The following is a 23,058-nucleotide window of genomic DNA, read 5'->3' as shown; positions in this document are numbered from 1 at the left end:
TGCACTGGCTATTAATTATGTTTTGGGGCAGCTTGATGTACAAAAAATACTTTTGTGATCGAGCCTCTTTGTTGAGGAGATGACCTTAACTTCTACTGTCATAAAATGGTAAAAGCTATCTTGGAACCTCCCAATAATTATGGTGCGATCACATTTTATTGCTGTTTGTTAAATTTCCATGGGCAAAACCATCAGTCATTTCTGCAGAAATTCATGCAACTGCGCATTTCAAGCAAAAAAAAATTGATTGTGTGTGATTTGTACTTGATATATTGCTTATCATTGTAGATGCCCGTGAAATTTTCTCACTGCACCTTCCTGCAAATATAATTTCCTCAATAAAATCACAAACATAGCTTACATCTGGAATGTCTTTATTGTTTTGAAATACAGTATTTTGCAGTTATGTACATCACACCTCATCCTGGTTAAGAAATAGAGAACATCAATTAGTTTACGGCCACATCAAGAAAATAACAGATGTTCCAGTAATGTCCCTGAAGTATTGGCATCCCATGATAACATCCTAACGCAACAGTTTTAAGAGAAGTGTTAGACTGGCAGTGAAGATGAGGCTACATCGTGTCCAGGCCTTTCTGGTCTTCAGCCAAACTGAACAGTTCTCAAATTGTATCTACACCCAGATTCCTGCGATGTTTTTCTACTGTTTCGAGACCATGTTCTAAAGTAAGGACTGTGAAATCCGCACGGCCCATGAAAAATATCAAGTGCAGTCAGAAACGGCCCGTCCAGTCACGTCTTCACAGCATCGGCAAATAAACTCAACGAAAATCACATTATTTTTTAATAAGCTTTAAAGGGAGATTTCCCAAGAGCATATAACGCGTTAAAATGTATATTCTTCTAAGAGGACATTAAAGCCCACGAGAACGTGTTTTAGTGCTTCTTTTCGAACATTCCAGCTCAACAAGACAAATGTGAGCTATTAGGTGAAGTGAATACGAGCAGTCTGCCAAGTGCTACATCCTCTTCAGTTTCCCTATGTCATTAGTGCTTTCTGTAAAAATAAACTTACCATCCACCGCTATTATATTAAGATCAACATCTGTTTCACCGGAGAAAGGCCTTCTCAGAAAACACTGCAGCACCTCCTCCTGGTTAATAGGCGTTTTATGCATTTTCAAACACATCATTTAATACACTTTAACAATTTTACATCTGTAATCTTTATTTTTTATATATATTATTCTTTCAGGAAAACGCTCAAGCCGGCGGACCAGTGCTTCTGGGCGGTGGAAAAGCAGGTGGGACATATGTGCCATAGCAGGGGGCAAACATTTAGACGTGTAACAGTAAAAGCCACTACGGTCATTATAACATAAACAACACACACAATTAACATTTCTCTTCAGATACAGTACAGTGTTCAACATTAAATACATAAAAAACAGAGGTATTACAGTGCAGGGACATTCTAAACCACAATTATGTCTAGCTTTTGTGTTTGCATTGGTGTTGGAGAAAAGAATGAGACGCAAAAGAGAGTGGGTTGCGTTTGGCAGTGCATTATAAACTAATAACTTATTAACACATATTGTCTTAATATTACTGTTAATAAATATTTTGGATAAAAACAAAATGTCCCTCACAAACAAATGTTACAAAAGTATGTTAAGAGTGCTATTTAACACAAAAAATATTTTAAATAATTTATAATTATCCTTCACATATCCAATGAAATCTCTAAGTTTCATCTGATTTGTGGAATATAAATTCAATAAGATTTAATCTGTGGCTCTGAAAGTCCAGACAGTGGAGTGAATTATACGCTTGTTTTACTATTGTTTATTTATTAATTTTTGTAATGATGCCACTCCAGGTTGGGTTTATCTATACACTATGCAGTTCAGAAGTTCAGTAAGGTTTTTAATTCATTCATTTTTTTTAAGCTAGGCTAAATTGATCAAAAGTGACAGTAAAGACATTTGAATTGTTACAAAAGAACTTTAAATAAATGCTGTTCTTTTAAATTTTCTATTCACCAAAGAAAAATATGCAGCGTGGTTTTCACAAAAATGTTGCGCAGTACACAAGTGCAAATATTATTACTGTTTTTTTGATCAAATAAATGCAGCCTCGGTGAGCTTAAGTGACTTTAAACTGACCCTATCCTCTTGTATAGTATACTATTTTAAAGTACAGAAATGGTTAAAATCATATGTTGACCTTTAATATGAAATTCTAATTTTTTGCCCAAAGGAAGGCACCACTGGTTTTCCGTGACCACAAATCTATCGGAAATATACGCAAGAATTAACAAAAAATAACAACGCATTATTACACGAACATTTTAAATAATATTATATCAATATCTATTTCATTGTTATTTGGTCTACGGATCTCTTGCTATGACAAAATATATATACCAAATGTGCATTTTTGATCAGTAACCAGTGCTTGACTTCAAAATATTGACTTGTATAAGTGTTCAAGATTCCTAAAATACCTCGGAACCAATCTAGTTCAGACACACCCTACAGTATGTGGCCAAACTATCTTTACCAGGTGCTTCATTACTGAAGCTACTGACTGATTCATAATCTTTCGGTTTTAACAGTTCCTGTATGAATTATTCTGGCATTTTCAACAGTACAATTATTTATTTTGTGCATTAGCCTTCCCTTGATCCTCCACCTTTTTGATGGCCGCCTGAATTTTATCCTGGTCGCCCAGAAGCTGACGGGGCTTGACCGATCGCAGATCTTCATCCAGCTCCAGCAGGACTGGTACTCCTGTGGGCAGCGTTACATTCACAATATCTGTTTCGGAAATACCTGTTAAGAAAGAAGTGAGAACGATGAAAATATTAAAAGTATATTATTTATATTAGAACTTCATTTGTGTAACTCTCCACTCTCTATGCTTTATTACTGATAATATTAAAACAGAAGAATAACAATTTACTGTATATTATTTTAATATATATTTAAAAATGGAACTTATTTTCTTGTTGCTCAAGAAATATTCCTTTATAATTATGAATGTTTAAAACTGTTGTGCTGCTTAATATTTTTGTGGAAACATATTTTTTTTAGGATTCTTTCAAGAATAGGAAGTCCAAAAAGTATAGCATTAATCTTAAATATAGCAAACTTTGCAACACTATACATGTCTTTTGACCCCTTGTCATAACCTTTCAAGCGCTTTAAGGTCAAGGGTTATAGTCAATAGTATCCATGTAATTTTAACTCAGCAGTCAACTCAGCATTATATAACTATTATATAATTTTATTGTTCATAAAATAAAATAAAATAAAGCAAAAAATAAAATATATTTTTTGCATTTAACAGAAGGAAAAAGCCAGCAAATGACGATAGAAATTAAATCGATAAACATGTTTCACCTTCCAAATGTTTAAGCAAAGCCCTGCAGCTGTTGCCATGTGCAGAGATGAGGACTGTTTGGCCACTCTTGATCACTGGTACAATGACATCATTCCAGTAAGGAAGAAGTCTGTCCAAGACTTCCTTTAAACTTTCGGTTTTGGGCAGTTCTTCTTTCGGAACGTCGCACGTATTGTACCGGCGGTCATTGTAAATTTCAGCGTAATAGGGATGTGACTCGTCAATGGGGGGCGGAGTGATGTCATAGCTTCGTCTCCACAGTTTAACCTGTTCCTCTCCATGGTTCAACGCCATCTCGGCCCGATTGAGGCCAATCAGGGCACCGTAATGCCGCTCGTTTAACCTCCAGGATTTGGTGACTGGGACCCACTCTTGTCCCATGGCCTCCAGCACCAGCCAGGCTGTCTGGATGGAGCGGCTCAGTAAGGAGGTAAAAACCTGGTCGAACTGGTACCCCTGCTCTTTCAGGAGCCTGCCGCATTCTTGGGCTTCCACCACCCCGTTCTCGCTCAGTTTCTGATCAACCCAGCTGCAGAAGCGGTTCTCCTTGTTCCAAGCCCCCTCCCCATGTCGGAGAAGAAAGAGTTTGTATTTGGACATTAAGAATAAACAGTATGAAGTCCTGAAAAAGATACAGATATGCTATATAGCGAATTTTCAACTGCTCAGTTGTTATATAATATATATAAAAAAATATTATATAAAATGATATATATATATGAATACGCAGATAAATATATATATATGAAACCAAACTGGAGACTGAAAGGTTAAGGGTCGTGAACTAAATGTCAATGCTAATTTAACTAACTGTCTGACCAGCTCTTATTTTCATACTCTAAATTAGGAAATAATATCTTACTTCCAGGATAAAATGTATAAGCATGTAACTACTGAAGTGAAACCGAAATATTCATTATCAAACTACAGTAGTATTGTCTCGCAGCAGTTCAGTAGCCTATATAACACAACTGAACTAGCCTGTTAGCATGTCTTAATGACATCGCACAGTGCACGCACCAAACATCCTTATCTGTATCGATTAATTACAAATATAGATGAAAATGAAATTAGACGTGCCCATTGAACATTACTATGAATTGTTATGCGCTCACCTTCAGATTAGAAACCGCCCAGCTCAGAGTAGCTGCAGCTCTACGCAGGAAAGGCAGCATCAACAAACGAGAAGCAGTGTACTTGAGTGACACTTCTTTCAGCCAATCAGCTACGTGTTCTCCAGAAGTGGGCGTGTTTAAGAGTACAGTGGCGAATTGGAAGTGCCGTTATTTTGAGTTTAATAGCGTCATTTCCATTTCTTTTTCGGTTAATAAATTGAACCGTGGACTTCCTTAACAGAGAGCAAAGCCTACTAGAAAACTTTGAATTAGTGGTGAAAACAGTAATAGCTTTATTGTTCCTCAATATTCACTCAACCGATCACATATAAATAATTACTACAATATAAGCATTATTATATAATGACAAATACAAGTATTTAATAATCAAATATTCACATGTTTTATATGTGTCATAAAGCACATGTTTCCACATTTGATGTGATAAATGTTATAACAATAGCAGTCTTGCATTCATTTTCAGCTCTAGGCAATGAAACAAATACATAACCAGAATTAAATAGCAGTTAAATATGTTTATTTTTAAATAGCTTTCACATAGGATTTACATTTTTTTTTTTTACTAATTAATTATGCATTTGGTCCTGCAAACATCTTCTTCCTGCCCTCCATGCCAGACATAGCATCCACATTTTTACGCCAGTCGGTCACTTCTTCTTTCTGCAAATAAATGTATATTTTAATAACTCTTATTGCTTGTCTTTAACACACAGTCATATTTTCTTGAATCGGAGAGAGCATATTAAATGAAACGTTCGCAAAAAAATGAAAGACCGCTGAAAATGAGCTCAATTCAAGAGTCTGTTGTCATTGTAGCAGATTTGGAGAAATGTATCATTACTTCACTTGCTCCCTAAGTGAATGGGTGCTGTCAAAATGAGAGCTAATAAAAACATCACAATAATTCAAAAGTAATCCACATGAAAAGAAACAAATCCATCACAGAGGTGTTTCAACTTTATACGATCACTTCTGGAAAAAATATGAGAATACGATATTTGATTAGATCTGTTTTGGACTGTTTTTACTTCAACATCTGCAGACAAGATGACTTTTTTACTTTAGAAACCATTTTTATGGACTCATATTTTAGTTGGAAGCATTGGTTTGAAGTTAAAAACATCCCAATGTTTATATCTTTCTTACAAACGTGCAGTTTTTGCTTTATGATAATAATAACATTGGTAACTGATGTAACCGTGTGGATCATTGTGATGGTTTTTTTAGACAGCATACATTAAACAACAAAAAAAAATCTGCAAATATAATGTAATTAATTTAATAGTAAAAAAATTAAAGCACTTAAACTATAAAGTCTGAGTATGATACTGGTATCAAAGTACTGAGATTACCTTTTCCTCTTCCTTCTTAACTGTCTTGAGGTTAGCTTTAAAGTCAATGGATTCCTTGTGCTTGGCACCCAGCAGAGCCCCCAGCATGGCATCAGCAGACACCCTCACTCTCTTCAGGGCAGGTCTCTTCATTTTTCCCTTCAGCTCGAAGATTTTGTGGCCTAAGTCTGCAATCTATAACGGAGGCGTCAGTCAGGGCAATCAAAACAATGCGTTAATCAATTAATGCGTCACTTTAAAGCAACAAAACTTACCTCCTTTTCACTTTTGGACACTTTAGATTCGACGTCGTAACGCTCCTCGTCAACAACGTCAATTTTCTGATGGAGTTCTTTGCACAGATTCTGTAAACAGAGCAACGGCATGTCAGAAAGAATAGTTTCAAGAGCGTTCAGAAAATACGCCGAAGAATACCAACCTGCAAGTCCTGCACAGACAGTCCAGACAGCTGGAGAGGAGGAACTCTCTCACTGAGGGTTTTCTCTCTGTCAGTCCTTTTCTGTTCCTTCTCCTCTGCCAGCAGGGAGCTGGCCTTCTTCAGTATTTTGGTCTGCGGTGCGGTTAAAATGACAGAAGATGCAAGGCGATATTGTATTAATATGTAGAGCATTCGGGAGTTGTTGTTTGAAAATGGTTGGTTAAAAAGTCAAGATCTTTTCGGAAACTCGCTAACCTTTAAGAATAACCGACGAGATGCGGAAATCTTGGGCTTTTTCTGAAGAACGAGCCAATGTCAAACAAACAATATTTTGGCTATCGCAAATTCTGCGATGTTCAATTTTATATAAAAATATAAAATGTACTCGGAAAGGATGAGACAACTATTATTAAAGTGCTGAAATGTAAGTTACTCACCGGACTGACAAATATAGGGCCAGAAATAAAAAAAAACATGTGTTTAATATATGAATAGATTTATAATACAGTAACTAATTTATTATTTCAATAATATAAAAAAAATTGAATTACTTACACAGATTCAGACATTTTAGTGCTTTCCTTTTTCCTGGTGGCTTACAAATGACAAAAAAATGTTTTTGACAAAAATACCACATTAGACACATAGGCGCTTAGTATAACCATATAAGCATTTGAATACGAATGCAAATTAAAGACATTTTTGTAATATTTGAAGACATGCAAGCTAAGAAGCAACACCAAAAAAAAAAAAATCCATAACTGCTATCTAATATGCATGGATCGCCAGCGGTGGTTGCAACCTGAAGGTCCTTACCTCTCAGATGATAGAAGTATGACTGTTTGGGCCGCAGGGAAGAAACTGCAGATTTATAGATTCTGAAACACTCGTGAGAGGCTCACTAAAATAGACTACTGTCCACACCATTAGTACTGTCAAATGCTTTACATCCCAGGCTGCAGAGTGACGGAGCACCTGGTGCTCAAGTGTACTTTTTGTTCTCTAAACGAAGGTTGAGCTCAACAATACAGCAGTAACGAGACTACATGTGAGCACATTGCCTGGTCTAATTTAATCTGAACCGAAATGAAAATTCACGCATTATTGTTCTTTTTGTGGTTGTTTTTATTGGTTATGCTGCATATCTTGGGGGGAAAACAATATTATTTCCACATATCTAATATCTTTACAAGAAAAAAATTATTATAATCATTCTAATAAAAAAAGGACATTTAAAACATCTGCGAAGACATTACGTTGGAATATATATTTTTAACTATATTTACATCAAACCTAATTAATTCGGATCTGAAAACATTTTCACAATCATTAATAAGGGGCCTTGAACACAAAGGAAGTGATGGATGATATGTGTTTCTTCTTCTTTCTGATATGTTGTTGTAGGCTGCCATCGGTAGGGCAAAAGAAGAACTGCAGCTGTAATAAATAGAAAATACGTAAAGAAAGCGCTACATTAAACACGTGATTTGATTTACTGTTACAACATATTCTATTTGCAGCATTCATTATAGGTCAATATAATACATGTACATCTTACAATAAAGTTTCAGTAGTTAAAAAATAAAGCATCTATTAATCTTAGTTAATTTATGTTTCAAAATGTACAAATACAGTATTAAAATCAATCAAAAGTGTCTGGTTTTATTATTTCATGGACAATAGAGCTGACATGAACTAACAATGAATGCTTTTATGTTTATTATCTGAAGATTACAAATGAGATTAAAAAATACTTTTACTAAATTATTGCTTATCGCTAGTGCTATTGCTAGATTTTGATGTAATGTGCTATCCTACATTCTGTGAAACCGATCAGTTAAATGCAAGACATTTAAAGAGATTTTGTTGTTGTTGTTTTTGCTGGTCTCTATCTACGATCTAATTGTCATATGCTTAGAAGGACGTGTGTGCAATTAAATATTTCTTAAATGACAAAATAAATATATTGAGGGCCTCTGTTACTTTCAGCATTTACCTTTCACTGTCCAGCATCAAACAGTTTCTTCCTGCCCTCCATTCCAGACATTGCCTCTACGTTTTTACGCCAGTCAGTCACCTCCTCTTTCTGTGGAAGTTCGATATAGATCAGTTTTAAATATTGGCACCTCTGTCCATTTAAAGCATCTTATATAGTCTTGCCTTCTCCTCTTCTTTTTTCACTGTCTTCAGGTTAGCTTTGAAGTCAATGGACTGTGTGTGTTTGGAGCCTAGAAGGACGCTCAGCATTTGCTCAGCCGACAGTTTGACTCTCTTCAGGTTAGGCCTCTTCAGCTTGCTCTTCATCTCATAGACTTTCTGATTCATTTCCTGTATCTTTATCAACACAGACCACACACTGCACTTTAACACGAAAGCCGGCTAGCCAGTTGCTAGATTCGAACAGAACACAGTGGCTACATCAATGAGAGCTGTTTACCAAATACTGATGTTTTCATACCTCTTTGTCATTTTTGGCCACTTTAATACCAACGTCATAGCGTTCCTCATCAATCACGTCAATCTTGTGATGCAAATCCTTACAAAGTTGCTACACACAAAACAGACTGTTCACCAAATAGTTGATAGATAATGATGAAATAAATAAAACTATAATTTAGAAATTAACTTAAATGCTTACTAAAACTATAACATATTATAATATGAACTATAAAAAAAATGCACATGTTACGACACTAAATTAAAAGAGCAGCTTAGTCTGCTAAATAAATAGGCTACTGTTAGATAGGAAGAAAATGATTGTTTTCTCCCTAGAACGCATTTTCTCCTGGGAACGCAAGATTTTTGGATGAAATATATGAATACAAACGCGTAAAAGTACATTATTTTTCCCTCCTATCTCATTTTTTCCCAGTACCATGTCACCTACGAAGGTCAAACGTTTTGTGTTTTAAGGAGTTAAATGATCCATTTAAAAGAATCGTTTAATTGTACCTGTAATTCCTGGGCAGACAGGCCTGACAATTTGAGCGGAGGAACTCTTTCACTGAGCACTTGCTCCCTCTCCTTCTCTTTATCCTGCTTCTCTACTATCAGCATTTCCAGGGCTGTATTCAGCAGCCTTATCTGCAGGGTGATGCAGCCATTGTTGTCATATCAAAGAAAACAGTTATTACTTTTGTTATCAATGTGGAATCTGTTTGTTGAACAGAAAAAGTCCCCGGCAAGCTGCGTGGAGAACTGTGGGCAGCAGGTGGAGCTCACCTTCAAGCCAAGCCGACGAGCTGAAGTGATCTTGGGCTTGGGCTTTGATTGGGGGCTTCGGTTGGAGCATACAGATAGAAGGGAATGATAGATAGATAGATAGATAGATAGATAGATAGATAGATAGATAGATAGATAGATAGATAGATAGATAGATAGACAGACAGACAGACAGACAGACAGACAGATAGATAGATAGATAGATAGATAGATAGATATCAGAATTCATAATTAGCTGGTTAGCACTGATGGAGGTGAAGATACTCACGCGTCAGACATCCTTCTGTAGTTCTATGAAAATCTGTGAAATAAAATAACTGTTATAAAGTATTAAACATTAGGAAATTAACAAACGAGAATAGTTAAGATAACAAGCATCTATGTCCTATGCAGTGCGATATTTATACTTTTGTAATATTTAGTAGCAGACTAAATAGTAGCAGCATTTCTATTTTCATTTTAATTTAGTATGTTTATGTTTAATTTATAATTGTTTTGGTTTTAGTAATTTTAGTACTTTAAACTGAGCAGTTAGTTGCCAAGGCAACAGTTCTAACGTTTCTTTAAATTTTCACATTCATTTGTTTGTTTCAGCTGTATTTTCATTAATGAACACTGATCCTGTGGTTGTTTAGTTTGGTGTTACGACCTTACAAATAAAATGATGTCAAAGAGAAAGTCTGACTACCACATTCAAAACATTTTTACACTAGTAAATTGATTTCATGCTATTTTTAAATCTATAAACATGTTTAGTGTCATATCACTTGAAACTTAAAGTTAGTAAAGTATAATTAAACTTTATTTGGGATGCTACTTGCACAGTGAACATTTGTTAACGTTATTCCTAAAATATGTTTACTGACCGCCACTGATGAGGGTTTATGATTTTTAAATAATATTAAATGTAAGATATTTAATGTGTACCTGAAGTATACCTACAACAGTACAACTGAAAATACTTCCGTATATCTTTAGTTGGACTTCACCACTACTTCCATACAATTAAAGTGCATACAGTACAAAAGTCGTTTTTCTCATTTAGCAGACTTTACCAGTTTAGTATACAATTCCAATGTATTTTTATTAAGTACATAAATATGTAAATGTATTTGTAGTATAGTTAGCATGAAAATGTATGTCAAATACTTTTCAGTATATTTATTTCTCACTAGGGTTATAATTACAATTACATAGGTAAGGGTACTTTTGTATGAAAAGAAAGGTTTTATAGCACAGCTATTAATTCTAATTCATTAATGACATTGGTAATCAGACCCTTTAATCCATCCATTTGACCTATTAGTCCTCTACACAGCGGTAGGAGTTCTGTGCATAGCGCCCGTGAGTTTTAGCATAGGTGAAAATCTTCCAGGATTGTCACCAATTTGAGAGACATCTGAATAGATACCAATGCAAATGTGCCCAATTTCTCATCAATTTTGAATAAATGACAAATACATTCTTGACCATTGCAGCCAATATAAACTTGTGCTATAATAATTTGCCATCAGAAATAACCAAACACGTAACTGTTAGCCTTTTATGACCACTGAAAGAGACATACATACCTGCTAGAAGAAGAAAAGACGGGAGTGCGGGTTAACTGGCTGAGCGAGAGAAGAAGAAAATCCGTAGATTTATAGTTTCAGCACACATGGGAACGTCTCACTAAAATAGACCCCTGTCTGTGCCACTCTACTGACATTCACTGTTCACACAGTAAAACTTTCATTTGGACAGAGGCATGCAGCTATGCGGTGTGGACCGGTTTGAATGCCTCTTTTTGGTGGCCAAAACCATACTGATCACCAGGTCAAAGATCTAAAGGTAACGCTGGTCATAACACAAGTAAATCGAGTGGAAATGACGGTCTATAGGAGTAAATAAAGCAAGCATATTGCACTCATTAATGCACAACTAAGTTGTACTCATATTAGAAACGTAGCCTATTAAAAACAGGAAAGGATAAGACGTCAAGACAACCATAAAACAGAGAGGAAGTGGAAATAAAAAATATTTGTGGAATCTGCGTTTATTCCAGTTAATTGCAATATGATGTTGTGCCATGACAGCTATCTCGTGAACGTGATAATTTCCGTGCACATTAAGCGACCGATAGCTGGCAGGAGACAATGTGATATCAATCATCTGTAGGGTTTAGAGGACAGCAAGCAGGTGGAAGAGCTGTCTTAATGTAATGTGAGCTGCCCTCGTCACAGCTCATTCTCCCAGAGAGGTGACACTCCAAGAGATATGTGCTGAATTACCACCTGCCATTTGATTTATTTTTAGGCTTTATGGCCAGACGATCGGATGCAAGAAGTTCTTGGGTTTAAATGGCTTTGCACACAAAGATACAAAAGCTGTCTCTGGGGTGGTAACTTTTCAGTACGAATAAATACACTTTAGGTGCTAATATATAGATTTAAGGTCATAGTAGGAGTGTGCCTGTTTTTAAGAGCATTTAGTGTTCATATGAAAACTGCAATATACATTTCTTTAGATGGAAATATACTTATTGCTGGGCATTAAGAGATTACATGTGCTTATATTTAAAGCTATAGTATTTTTATTTGTATGTGTGTGTAGTCTAGTTACAGTCTTTATCTGTCTTCTCTCTTGTGGCATTTATCCATGTGGAAAAAATGTAGGCTGTACCATAGGCACTTTTTTGCCTATCGGGAATTGATTGGATCGTTGTATCAGAGGCCAAACAGTTTGCTCATTGCTTCAGTTTTCCATCACAAAAAATAAAATGGTAATTTGCCAGTTCTGTCACTATGGCTTTTATCTCAGAATTGTGAGGTATGAACTTCTATAGATGAGATAGATAATCTTATAAAAGGAAATGTCATAGAAAAACAACAACAAAAAAGACGTTTTTTCCTCATTGCGAGATATAACCTCAGAATTGCGCAATACAGATTCTTAGAAAAAAAGGGGAAAAAAACTAAATTGCGCAATACAGAAAGTCGTGATTGTCAGACTTTTTTTATTCCATGGTGAAAACAAACAAATCAGAATTGTGAGAAAAGTTACAGAAAGTTTATACCTTGCAAAAGTTAAAAAAAACATAATCTTTGATATTTAAAAATATTGTTGATTAGCGTCTATCGAGATCCATTGCAGAAATTTAATGTCAGTTGGTCTGCTCAAGAGTTTTTGAGACATTTCAGTAACACAAAATAGTGATTTAGCTTGAAAAGCTTTTAAGATGAATATATCTTTTATAAGTTCCACATATTTATAAATATCATAGATTGGTGTTAGAAACAACTGAAGGTATTCTCGGGACACAGCAGTTGTGTTGTGTCTGTTATGAAGTGAGGTCAAAGAGATAAAAGCGCATGGCAAGGTCAGAGGCTTGAGGTCCTGCTACCTTCAGGGCTATTGTCTCCAAACATTTTCAGAGGTCTTCTTCGGTCATAGAAAATTAAGGGGCAAACTATTTAGGCTTTCTTTGATGTGTTTTTATTTTTAAGACAGAAAATGGGCTCGACATCACAGAAACCATCAAGAACACATCAAGTAAGTTTAAGATAATGCACTTTCTTTTTTAGCTAAAATAAAATATTAAACCATAATTCTAAGCTATTATTAAAATAGGATATGTGTTATATGAACTTGCATTGATTTATACATTAAGAAGTTTATTATTTCTGGTGTAGATGTCACCTGAAAGAAAACAAATACAATTCAGTTCTTGAAGTGAAGGTGAAATAAGAAGTTAGAGATTTTCAATTAAAAGATCATTGACAAACAAACCATAAGGTTTTTCAAATGTATCTTCTACTGTCCCGCATCGAACAGCTTCTTCCTGCCCTCCATTCCAGACATGGCCTCCACATTCTTACGCCAGTCGGTCACCTCTTCTTTCTGTGAGAGAAACAGGTGTAACAACAGGTATGTGTTAAAATAGCTCAAAAATATTGTATTTTTCCCACTCAAAATGTCACATGACTCACTTTCTCCTCTTCTTTCTTGACAGTCTTGAGGTTGGCTTTGAAATCCACAGACTCTTTGACCCTGGAGCCCAAAAGAGCACCCAACATGGCATCGGCAGAGATCTTCACCCTCTTCAGCGCAGGTCTCTTCATTTTACCTCTAAGTTCGGTAATCTTGATGTTCAAATCTGCAGTCTGAAGCAGACTCATGCATTTAATATAACGGATCAACATAAAGTGCATTTCCTTTGAATCTACGTCAATAGATACGTGGTGGTGGTGTCGTACCTCCTTTTCATTTTTGGTCACCTTGACAGAGATGTCATACCTCTCTTCATCTACAACATCAATCTTTTGATGGAGGTCCTTACAGAGAGCCTGAAAACAAAGTATTGTACCTTAAATAACCTTGGGAAGTTACTGATGTGGTTGTTACCGCTATTTTTAGCAGAGAAAATCACGTAAGTCACAATACTTACATTTTTTTAACGTTTATGTTTCCTACACATTGCACTAATTATTAAATGATAATCTTACAGATTTAAATGGACTTTTTTTCAATAAAATATTTGAATTAATAAAATGGTATCTCAATTAATGTGCACCAAGTTTATCATTATGATCTTATAAACAAAATAAATATGAATACATACATTTTGTAATGAATTACTTAGGAGTTGAATTAGGTTTACCTGAAGCTCTTGGATAGACAGACCGGAAAGCTGTAGAGGGGGCACTCGCTCACTCAAGGTGGTCTCTCTCTCTCTCTGCTTCTCTTCTTTTTCAGTCACAAGCATAGATGTTGCCTTCTTCAGCAGCTTTGTCTGAAGCAAAACAGGCCAGGAGGTATTGTTAAATGCATCATCTTCAGGAATAATGTCTTCTTTATAAAACAAACAGAGCCAAATACCTTTAAGAACAACCTCCTGGATGCCGAAATCTTAGATTTGGGTCTCTGCAAGAGTTAAGCACAATTGGACTTTGTTGGGGGAAAATGGCATTGCCACATACAAAAAGTTAAAGTAATAAAATCCACGTACCTGTCTAAATTGGCCATTTTGAGTTTATGAAAAGAAATAAAAGTAGGCATGTTTTAAATGTACATTCACGGCAAAATATTGATATTAACGACTTAAAAGATTGAATACTTACGACTCAGACATTGTGAGCTTCTAAGTACTTCCTTTTTTACGCCTAATCTGCTGCAAATCACTAGTGAAAATCTGAAATATAAAGATTGGAACTAAAATTCCCTTCATAAGTCGTATTTCGGAGGCACATGACACTTAACAAACAATGCATTATACATTTTTGAGCAGCCATATTTAAGCAGTTGTTTCTCCAAGACTCTTTTAATATCCTTTGGTTTCAGAAGAGATCTCAACAATGCAACCAGCCATCTCTCATCAAAGCTTTTAAAGATCTTCTAACTATCTGAGCTATGCTATGCATTAATTTGATGTCAGCACATATAGCTCATGAGTCATTTTAGCGCAATTAAATGCATTGGTGCCAAATAATGCAATAGTTCATACCTGTTCCTCCAAAGACCACTCCAAGGCAATGACAGTGTGACAATGTCAGTGCACAAGAAAACCCAGGCAAATTTTATGGCCTCTTCGGCCTCCTCTGAGTGGCTCACTAAAATAGACTGAAGCCTTACACCCCGAGGCTCATTTTACTCAGCACCACCAAAACACAATTGCTCACATTGTCCGCTGCCAGTCACTCTTCATTTCTCATTGTTTGACCCTACAAGGCAGAAAAGGCTTTGCTGTATTCAGCCATAGCTGCACGACCTCTGCACTGTAACTAAAAGTGATCACAGAGCCTAGTTAGCTTAAATAAAAGTAACTTTTCTTCAGTGACTTCAGTCAGCGGTTTAATACGGAACGACACGAAGATATGAATCAGTGTATATGTTGTCTCTTCATGTTTTACACTTATACAATTTCCGATCGGTTTCCAGTGGATTTCCAAATCGTTCGAAATACAATGACACCATCTCTGCGTTGAATTTGAGTAAATATACACAAAGCGTGTGGTAACTTAAAATCAGTTATGCACTTGCAAGATGCAACCGAGTGTAGCAATGCATTTCAAGGACAGCGTTTGCTTTGCAAGGGAACTGCACAGTGACACGTGTTTTGTTGCTTTTAATTTTGGAATGCCATTACATTGCAGTTTTTACTTTCAGTAGCATAGAAAGCGCTACAATATCTGACATCTTTTATTCCTAAACCGCGCTGTTTCACAACATTGCATTCAACACATTTCCTGTCCGTATCTCATGTGTATTATTAACAGTTCATACACACAATATCACATTTAGTTTCAGACGCATTGAAACACACAGTCTGTCCACAAACTGCAACAAAGGACAACTGGTAAAGACAAACTAAGTGCTAAGGTCACCTACAAATACACTTAAACCTAAGCATATTATAAATAGTGTTTGTTTAATTGACAGTATTAGTCACAAGAAATCACATTTGTACAGTTTGGATTTACTTGCTTCAAACTGTATGTCGGAAGCTTTCTTGTCTTGGTACACACTTCTAGTCTGAGAATAAAAAACAATGTCAATTTTGAATCAAATTGGGTTTTTTTTTCTTTAAGTGTGCTGGATATCAAGTGACATGTTTCCTTTGTAACATTTTTATTGTCCAGCATCAAACAGCTTCTTCCTGCCCTCCATTCCAGACATGGCCTCCACATTCTTACGCCAGTCGGTCACCTCTTCTTTCTATAAATGGGACAAATAGATAAAAATAGGTTTAGAATGAGCTTTGATTTATTTAAAGCTTAAAACCGAGATTAAAAATGTATTACCTTCTCCTCTTCTTTCTTTACTGTCTTCAGGTTGGCTTTGAAATCTGCCTTCGATGACATTTTGGATTCAGTCAGTGCATCGAGCTTGGCATCGTGCGACTTCTTAACTCTCTTCAGTTTGGTTCGTTGCTTTGTACCCTTCATTTCCCAAATCTTCTGGGTCAAGGACTGGATCTGAAATGGACCAAAATGATGGTAACTTGTGAAACACTTGTTTTAAATGTCTATTTTGCATTTATTAATTTGAGAGCAGTGCTGCAAACAATTATTCAAAAAACATCTCACACATATACAACTGACTGAAATAAGTTGTTGAAAAAGTGCTTAATAAGTTGAAGTAACTAAAATTTCTAAAACTGAAATGTAAATAAACTGAAGATCAAAGTAATTACAAGCTAAGCTACAAACAACCAACATAAAAAAAAGAAATTAAAGTATGTATATTTATATATATTGAACAAGCTCATTTCTACTATATTGATAAATACTGTATAAATAATACTAAAATATTGTTTTGATAGACACTTTGTAGGTGCTTTTCATGTTCCCTGTAGTGCAAACGTATAAATTTAACATGGTTGGTATCACTAACAACAGTGAGGTTATGTTTCGAATACTAACTTTTATTTACTCAAACAGTATTTAACATTTAGAATTATGATTAAACTACCATTGATTCTTTTGTTCTTTGTAAAAGTGGTCACAAAAACATTACCTCTTTTTCATTTTTGGCCACTTTCATTTCAAGATCGTATCGCGCCTCATCAACAATATCGATCTTGCGGTGAAGGTCTTTACAAAGTTCCTGAGAAAAAAACATTAAAGACATTCATTAATATATTTATGTGTGTTTATTTCTTTACGTTGCTTGTGTTGTGTTTATTCGAGAAAATACCTGGAGCTCCTGCGCAGACAGACCAGATAGTTTAAGAGGAGGAACCCTCTCATTAAGAGCCTCGTCTTTCTCTCTTTTGTGCTGCTCTTTTTCAGCTGCCAGCATAGATGTGGCCTTCTTCAATAATTTGCTCTGTGACATAGCAGCACTGATGTGACTACATAGCTTCAGAAGATTAGCACATAGCCTAGCGCATTGCACACTGCTAACACAGCCAGCTACATTACATTTAATGTGTGCACATGTTCGCTATCCGTATCAATATTAGTAAAAATATCACATACCGCTGAAAAGTTTGGGGTCAAAAAGTTATACTCACAAAGGCTGCATTTATTTAATTCAAAATACAGGATGTTTTCATCATCCTTCGGAAATCATTCTAATATGCTGTTTTGCTGAAACATATCCTATTATTGTTGAAAAATTTTTATATGAAATGTAGATATTTGGTAATATTTTACTTTTCTCTCACTTTTGACAAATTTAATGCATCCTTACTGAATAAAAGTATTATGTTATTAATATTAATGTGGTAACACAACAATAAGGTGCCATTTGTTAACATTAGTTATGGTATTAATTGTGACAATTCACATGAATAAACATTAAACGCTAGATTAATTACACTTAATCTTTATTAATGTTAGTTAAAAAAAAAAAATGTTTTCTTAGTTTATGTTGCATTACCTAATGTTAATAAACTCAACTCGTGATTTTAATAATGCATTAGTAAATGCTAAAATTAACATTAACTAGGATTAATAAATGCTGTTGAAGTATTGTTCAATCTTAGTTAATATTAATTTATGTTAAGTAAAGAACCTTGAGTGTTACCATTAATATGAATTAATTTAATATGAAACAAAAACAAAAACATATAAAAAACAAACAGCTTACTTTTAAGAGCAGCCGCCATGTGGCAGTATACTTAGTCTTTTTCTGAAAACAAAAAAAATTAAATAAAAGTCATTTTTAATCTCTCAGATTATTTCTGAATGATTTATGAATTATAATATGTTTTCTTAAAACTTACCGGTCTACAACGACCAAGCACAGAGCAATATGATAAGAAAAGAGAAAGAAGAACCGATGCATTAATAAAAGAGATCAATTGATCTCTTTTAATTATTTTAATTAAAATAAGTATACTTACCCTTCAGACATGTTTTTTTTCTTTAAATAGTTGCTGAAAAGAAAAATAAATAAATAAATAAATATATAATATCAAAAACACATATAAACTGTTATCACATTTGTGATCACATGATATCTTGCGTTAAATGTAAAATGGTCGTCAATGTATGTGATCCTAAATGTTTTTGAGGTGATGATATCACTCAGTGTGTATGAATCTGTGCGTCAGATTCGCGTCGCTAGGAAACATTCTTACAGTCCACACATACAGCATAGTCTGGAAAGGTGATGAGTGCCAAGTATTTGAAAGGCAGAGGAGTCACAATGTAGAGGAAAATTTAATTTGGGGCCCTCGTATCCACAGAAGACTGTTTATATAAAGCCCTGGTGCCAAGCACTCTATCCATACCTATTCATTACTTTCGTACCTATTGTGCCTGATAAAGCACGTGCTTGTTAGTGTTCCCAGCCTGGCTAAATTTGAACATTGCTGCCATTCTTTCATGTGGCCCAGTTTCAAGCTCTAGCCTTGAACTCACTACACTGGATGCTAAAGCTTTCACATGGATCCTGGCTAGAAGTTTAGAAAAGAATAGCTGTTAATTTGAACTAAATTGTCAGGTTATTTTGAGTGTGTGTGGGGCATAGTTGTTTATGCACTTTATTTCCAAAACCTTCCAACATTTAATTCTTGGTATAGCCAGATCCACACACACACACACACACACACACACACACACACACACACACACACACACACACACACATATATATATATATATATATATATATATATATATATATGTATGTATGTATATATATATATATATAGTTTTTTTACAATATAGCTTTAATTTTAAAAGTCTCAGAATGTGTCCCCAGAATGTATCTGTGAAGTGTTAGCACAAAATACACTACAGATCATTTATTATATAATTTTGAAATTTTGGAAACACTGATTATGGCGCCTGCTTCTTTAAATGCAAATGAGCTGCTGCTCCACGCCCCTTTTACAGAATAGAACTGCTACGTTATACCTAGCACCTGCTAAAAACATCTGTTTTGGTTCTGATTATCATGTTTATCGCATTGATATCATGTATTTTAAACCATATTAGTTTATGCTTCTGATATATGGTTTTTGAGTGGATACATCTAAAGGACACAGACAGAAAGCTGAACTTTACAGATTAAGGGCCGGAAATATTATAGTGAGCTTCCTTTGGAATGTCATTGGGGGGGGAATCAATCGTTTTTTTCAGACGCTTGCAGAAAAAGGCTTAGTAAAACAAAGTTACTGGGTTAATTGTTTTCACGTTTCCTTAATTGGTAGATGCACTGGGCACCTGGTTATAGCACTTAAAATCTGGTAAAGTCAGATTCTTGGCAGCCAAAGCTAATTTTTTTGGAAATTATAGCTTTTATTTTACCTTAAATATATATGATGAGTGAGCTCGGAGCTCCACTGCGCTCTCCTCGCAGTCGGCTGTCTCCACCGCGGGAGCTCGCCACTGGCTCGCGCACCTGGTCTGACGTATACGGCTCGGGTCCTGTTACGCTCCACGGCCTGGCCTGTCGCTCTCTGTGACGATGGGTCCGTGGTCACGCTCGACCCGCCCCGTGTCAGCAGTGGGCTCAGGCTGGGGCTCGACCATGCGGTGCAAGGGATGGGCTAGGCTCTGGATCTGGAGGGGCTGGTGTCGTTGTCCTCAGGCGCAACCATCATGGTTGATTTGCAGGACACCAGCACCCACTCGACGACGCGGCAGGCTCTCTCGAGACCGCTCCTGGACAGCTGCGCTTGGCTGGAGGTGTTAAGTCCGCGAAATAGATTCGAGCAGAGAGCAGGTCCGGTAGCGAGAGAGTCGTTGGCCAGTTCGAGGAACAGTTCGGTGTAGTCCTCGAGAGAGCAACTCTTCTGCTCCAGCAGGCGGATGAGGAAGTTTGGGTCTTTAAACTGGGCAAACATGGCAAAAAAAAATAAAAATAAAGGAAAATACGTGCATGCCATTTTCTTTAAGGTCCGAAAGCGTTCTGTCACGGTTGTGTGGTAAGCACGAGAGCACACACAACGAGATTCAATGAAAATAAAGGGGTTTAATTCCAGAATGGTAAAATAAAAGATATACAGACAGGCAGGATAAACACAGGTAGGGACATTGGGTACTGGGTAGGGACCTGACGCCTCGGACAAACAGAACTCAAAACACAGGACTTAAATACACAGGGTAATTGACAGAGACACAGCTGATGACAATAACATAATTAACACAGAGGGAAGGCAGGGCACAGGGAGCATCTTTGGAATGTCATTGGGGGAATCAATCGTTTTTTCAGACGCTTGCAGAAAAGGCTTAGTAAAACAAAGTTACTGGGTTAATTGTTTTCACGTTTCCTTAATTGGTAGATGCACTGGGCACCTGGTTATAGCACTTAAAATCTGGTAAAGTCAGATTCTTGGCAGCCAAAGCTAATTTTTTTGGAAATTATAGCTTTTATTTTACCTTAAATATATATGATGAGTAGACATGCCAAATGTTCAAAGTTGTATGCCATGATTTCCAAAAAAAAAACTAGGTTTACTCATATTTAAAACTTTAGGAATGCAAATGTTTAAAAGTTGAGAGGCGTTTTCTTGTCCGTGTCTGACCGGAGCAAACGATACATACGTGTTTAATGTTTTGTTTACTATTGAGTGCTTAAGTTAAACACCCGACAACAGGTTTCATGATCCAATTGGTCCTGTGGCTAAGTCAAGAACGCTGGATCTTTTGTCTACACTTCTCCATGTCTACGCTAGCCCTGAAACAGCTACAGTATTTCATAACATGCATTCCTTAAAGTTGACACAAGCGGCTTGTTGCGGAAATACATGGCGCGGTGCTCGCTAATCCCAGCGGTCTTGACACGGGAGAATGCAGGATGTACATATGCATGCATCCTTCCTCCAACAGCAAAGGTGTGAATGTGATTATCTTTGAACGTCCGAGTGTGTACTGTAAATCTACGAGCGATAAACAGACCATACAGTACAAATCCCCTCAAATGTTTAGCAGTAAACCCTCAAGTATTTATGAGAACACGTGTGGGTCCTTTAAACTTGGTGTAAACATGCTGTGAATGTGATAGGTTGTGGGACTTACCTTGAACTAGGAGGCAATCAGGGGCAGGATGAGTTGTGTGGTCCCGTCGAAGAAGAATAAATGTTATATGTTTTTGGTGATGGATTTATGGGTTGAATCCTGCGTGTGAATGGCTCACTAAAATAGACCCCCCGTTACGTCCTTTGTACTCACATGTGCAAATATCTGGGCAATTTGTTCTCCACCTTCCTCGGTGGCATTTGCCCAGAATGGGGTGTGTATGTCCTCCAGGACAGGGACGTACGCATTTCCAAATGACACACACTAGTGCAGGGGTCACGCACTTCAATGCTTTCTCTGTTGCATTAACTTGCATTCGGCCCGATTATGGTTAACTTGAGCTAAAATGATGCAAAATACATTTTTTGTTCATTAAAATGAGTTGTGTCAAACGATTAATCGTGATTAAAGAGCGTGTGCTATGTATATTTATTATGTATGTGTAATTACAAACATATGCATGTATATATTTAAGAAAAACATGTTCTGTTTCTATATTGAACCCATGCATATATCATTTTAAAAATGTATATACATGTAAATATTGTCTAAATATATAGTGTATGTGTGTGTTTATATACATGAATGAACACAGCACACGCGCATACATTATGTAAACAAAAATGTATTACGGCTGCGAGTAATCACAATCAATTATTTGACAGCACTCATTTAAATAAAGCTGAAATAAATGTTTTAAAATGTTGCTTTTGCAACTAGTACACTCCACTTATTACCTTGAAATGTATACAAACTAGAAATAAACACAAATGAAAAGTGTGTGTCAAAAACTAAACCGAAATAAGAACAAAAGAAATGTCAACAGCTTTATTTAAAAAGAACTGAAACCAGTAAGAATTGCAAAAGCGCAGTTATTAGAAAATTACTAAAATTTAAAGTAATATTAATATGAAAATTGAAATATCAATTAAATATAAAAGCTCATTCAAAATATTCATAAAACAGATGAATGATACTAACATAACACTGCTGGTAATAAACATTTTAAAGAGATTTGGTCATTTTGACAAACACTTCTGCATTAGGATAAAATTAAATAACGATTTAAATTTAAATGCGAATTAAATTTAATGCGATAACGCATTAAAACGAGGTCCTGCTAATTAACATTGAACTACATTAACGTGAGCAAAAAATGAAAAAATACGTTTGAAGCATTTACTAGTCTTACATAATATTTGTTGCAACATTTAATACAAAGTATTTTTAGTAATTTTGTTTAATGGAGCTTTTAATGAAGCTTACAATTGCAGTCTTATTTTTATCAACAAAGATTAATAAATACATTAACAAATTCGTTAATTCATTGACTATTGGCATTCAGTGGGACTAGTTAAAGTGATTAGAACTGAATCCTTTCCTAAGCCTATTTTGTTGACATATATGATTTGCTAGCTCCGCAATTGTAATGAAATGTTCTCCTCGTAAATGCTAAAGTTAACTGGCCTTTTCATTAACCTGCATGCTTGTGTTTGAGGACCATAAAAACCAGGTTCTTCAAGGCTATGGAGACCGCGTGCCGTTAAAATGGGGTGAGGGCAGACGGTAACTCATGCGTACTTGTTTTGAAGGGACTGACAGCACCGTCCTAA

At 35.8% G+C, this 23,058-nt stretch overlaps 5 protein-coding genes across 6 annotated transcripts; all 5 read right to left on the bottom strand.

Moving 5' to 3' along the window:
- Positions 1-357: 357 nt before the first annotated feature.
- bpgm (2,3-bisphosphoglycerate mutase) lies at positions 358-4,572 on the bottom strand. The gene is made up of 3 exons (XM_043228719.1): positions 4,482-4,572; positions 3,366-3,988; positions 358-2,795 (listed from the first exon to the last, which is right to left on the bottom strand). The coding sequence occupies exons 2-3, from the start codon at positions 3,964-3,966 to the stop codon at positions 2,617-2,619; spliced, it is 780 nt and encodes a 259-aa protein (XP_043084654.1). The 5' UTR covers positions 3,967-3,988; positions 4,482-4,572; the 3' UTR covers positions 358-2,616.
- A 430-nt stretch (positions 4,573-5,002) lies between these two features.
- Positions 5,003-7,136, bottom strand: LOC122331193 (troponin I, slow skeletal muscle-like). Its single transcript, XM_043228714.1, has 8 exons — positions 7,089-7,136; positions 6,828-6,867; positions 6,710-6,713; positions 6,528-6,569; positions 6,273-6,404; positions 6,109-6,198; positions 5,855-6,028; positions 5,003-5,162 (listed from the first exon to the last, which is right to left on the bottom strand). The coding sequence occupies exons 2-8, from the start codon at positions 6,839-6,841 to the stop codon at positions 5,073-5,075; spliced, it is 546 nt and encodes a 181-aa protein (XP_043084649.1). The 5' UTR covers positions 6,842-6,867; positions 7,089-7,136; the 3' UTR covers positions 5,003-5,072.
- Positions 7,137-7,392: 256 nt separating this feature from the next.
- On the bottom strand, positions 7,393-11,430 carry LOC122331192 (troponin I, slow skeletal muscle-like). Its single transcript, XM_043228713.1, has 8 exons — positions 11,066-11,430; positions 9,763-9,795; positions 9,495-9,549; positions 9,225-9,356; positions 8,731-8,820; positions 8,433-8,606; positions 8,269-8,358; positions 7,393-7,709 (listed from the first exon to the last, which is right to left on the bottom strand). Exons 2-7 carry the CDS (start codon positions 9,771-9,773, stop codon positions 8,272-8,274), a joined length of 549 nt encoding a protein of 182 aa, XP_043084648.1. The 5' UTR covers positions 9,774-9,795; positions 11,066-11,430; the 3' UTR covers positions 7,393-7,709; positions 8,269-8,271.
- Positions 11,431-12,952: 1,522 nt separating this feature from the next.
- tnni4b.2 (troponin I4b, tandem duplicate 2) lies at positions 12,953-15,102 on the bottom strand. Of its 2 annotated transcripts, none has more exons than XM_043228715.1 (9): positions 14,977-15,102; positions 14,594-14,664; positions 14,482-14,485; positions 14,352-14,396; positions 14,134-14,265; positions 13,730-13,819; positions 13,463-13,636; positions 13,263-13,373; positions 12,953-13,172 (listed from the first exon to the last, which is right to left on the bottom strand). In XM_043228715.1, the coding sequence occupies exons 2-8, from the start codon at positions 14,602-14,604 to the stop codon at positions 13,287-13,289; spliced, it is 543 nt and encodes a 180-aa protein (XP_043084650.1). In that variant the 5' UTR covers positions 14,605-14,664; positions 14,977-15,102; the 3' UTR covers positions 12,953-13,172; positions 13,263-13,286. The 2 variants fall into 2 exon arrangements, with proteins under 2 accessions (XP_043084650.1, XP_043084651.1); XM_043228716.1 differs by lacking the exon at positions 14,977-15,102 and adding an exon at positions 14,749-14,770.
- A 480-nt stretch (positions 15,103-15,582) lies between these two features.
- On the bottom strand, positions 15,583-21,578 carry tnni4b.1 (troponin I4b, tandem duplicate 1). Its single transcript, XM_043228717.1, has 8 exons — positions 21,446-21,578; positions 18,322-18,354; positions 18,202-18,205; positions 18,066-18,107; positions 17,169-17,300; positions 16,989-17,078; positions 16,274-16,447; positions 15,583-16,187 (listed from the first exon to the last, which is right to left on the bottom strand). Exons 2-8 carry the CDS (start codon positions 18,330-18,332, stop codon positions 16,101-16,103), a joined length of 540 nt encoding a protein of 179 aa, XP_043084652.1. The 5' UTR covers positions 18,333-18,354; positions 21,446-21,578; the 3' UTR covers positions 15,583-16,100.
- Positions 21,579-23,058: the final 1,480 nt, after the last annotated feature.

Source organism: Puntigrus tetrazona, chromosome 25 (assembly GCF_018831695.1).
Source record: "Puntigrus tetrazona isolate hp1 chromosome 25, ASM1883169v1, whole genome shotgun sequence".
Taxonomy (NCBI): domain Eukaryota; kingdom Metazoa; phylum Chordata; class Actinopteri; order Cypriniformes; family Cyprinidae; genus Puntigrus; species Puntigrus tetrazona.
Note: the sequence above shows the minus strand (reverse complement) of the source record. Positions and strands in the feature narration are given on the sequence as shown.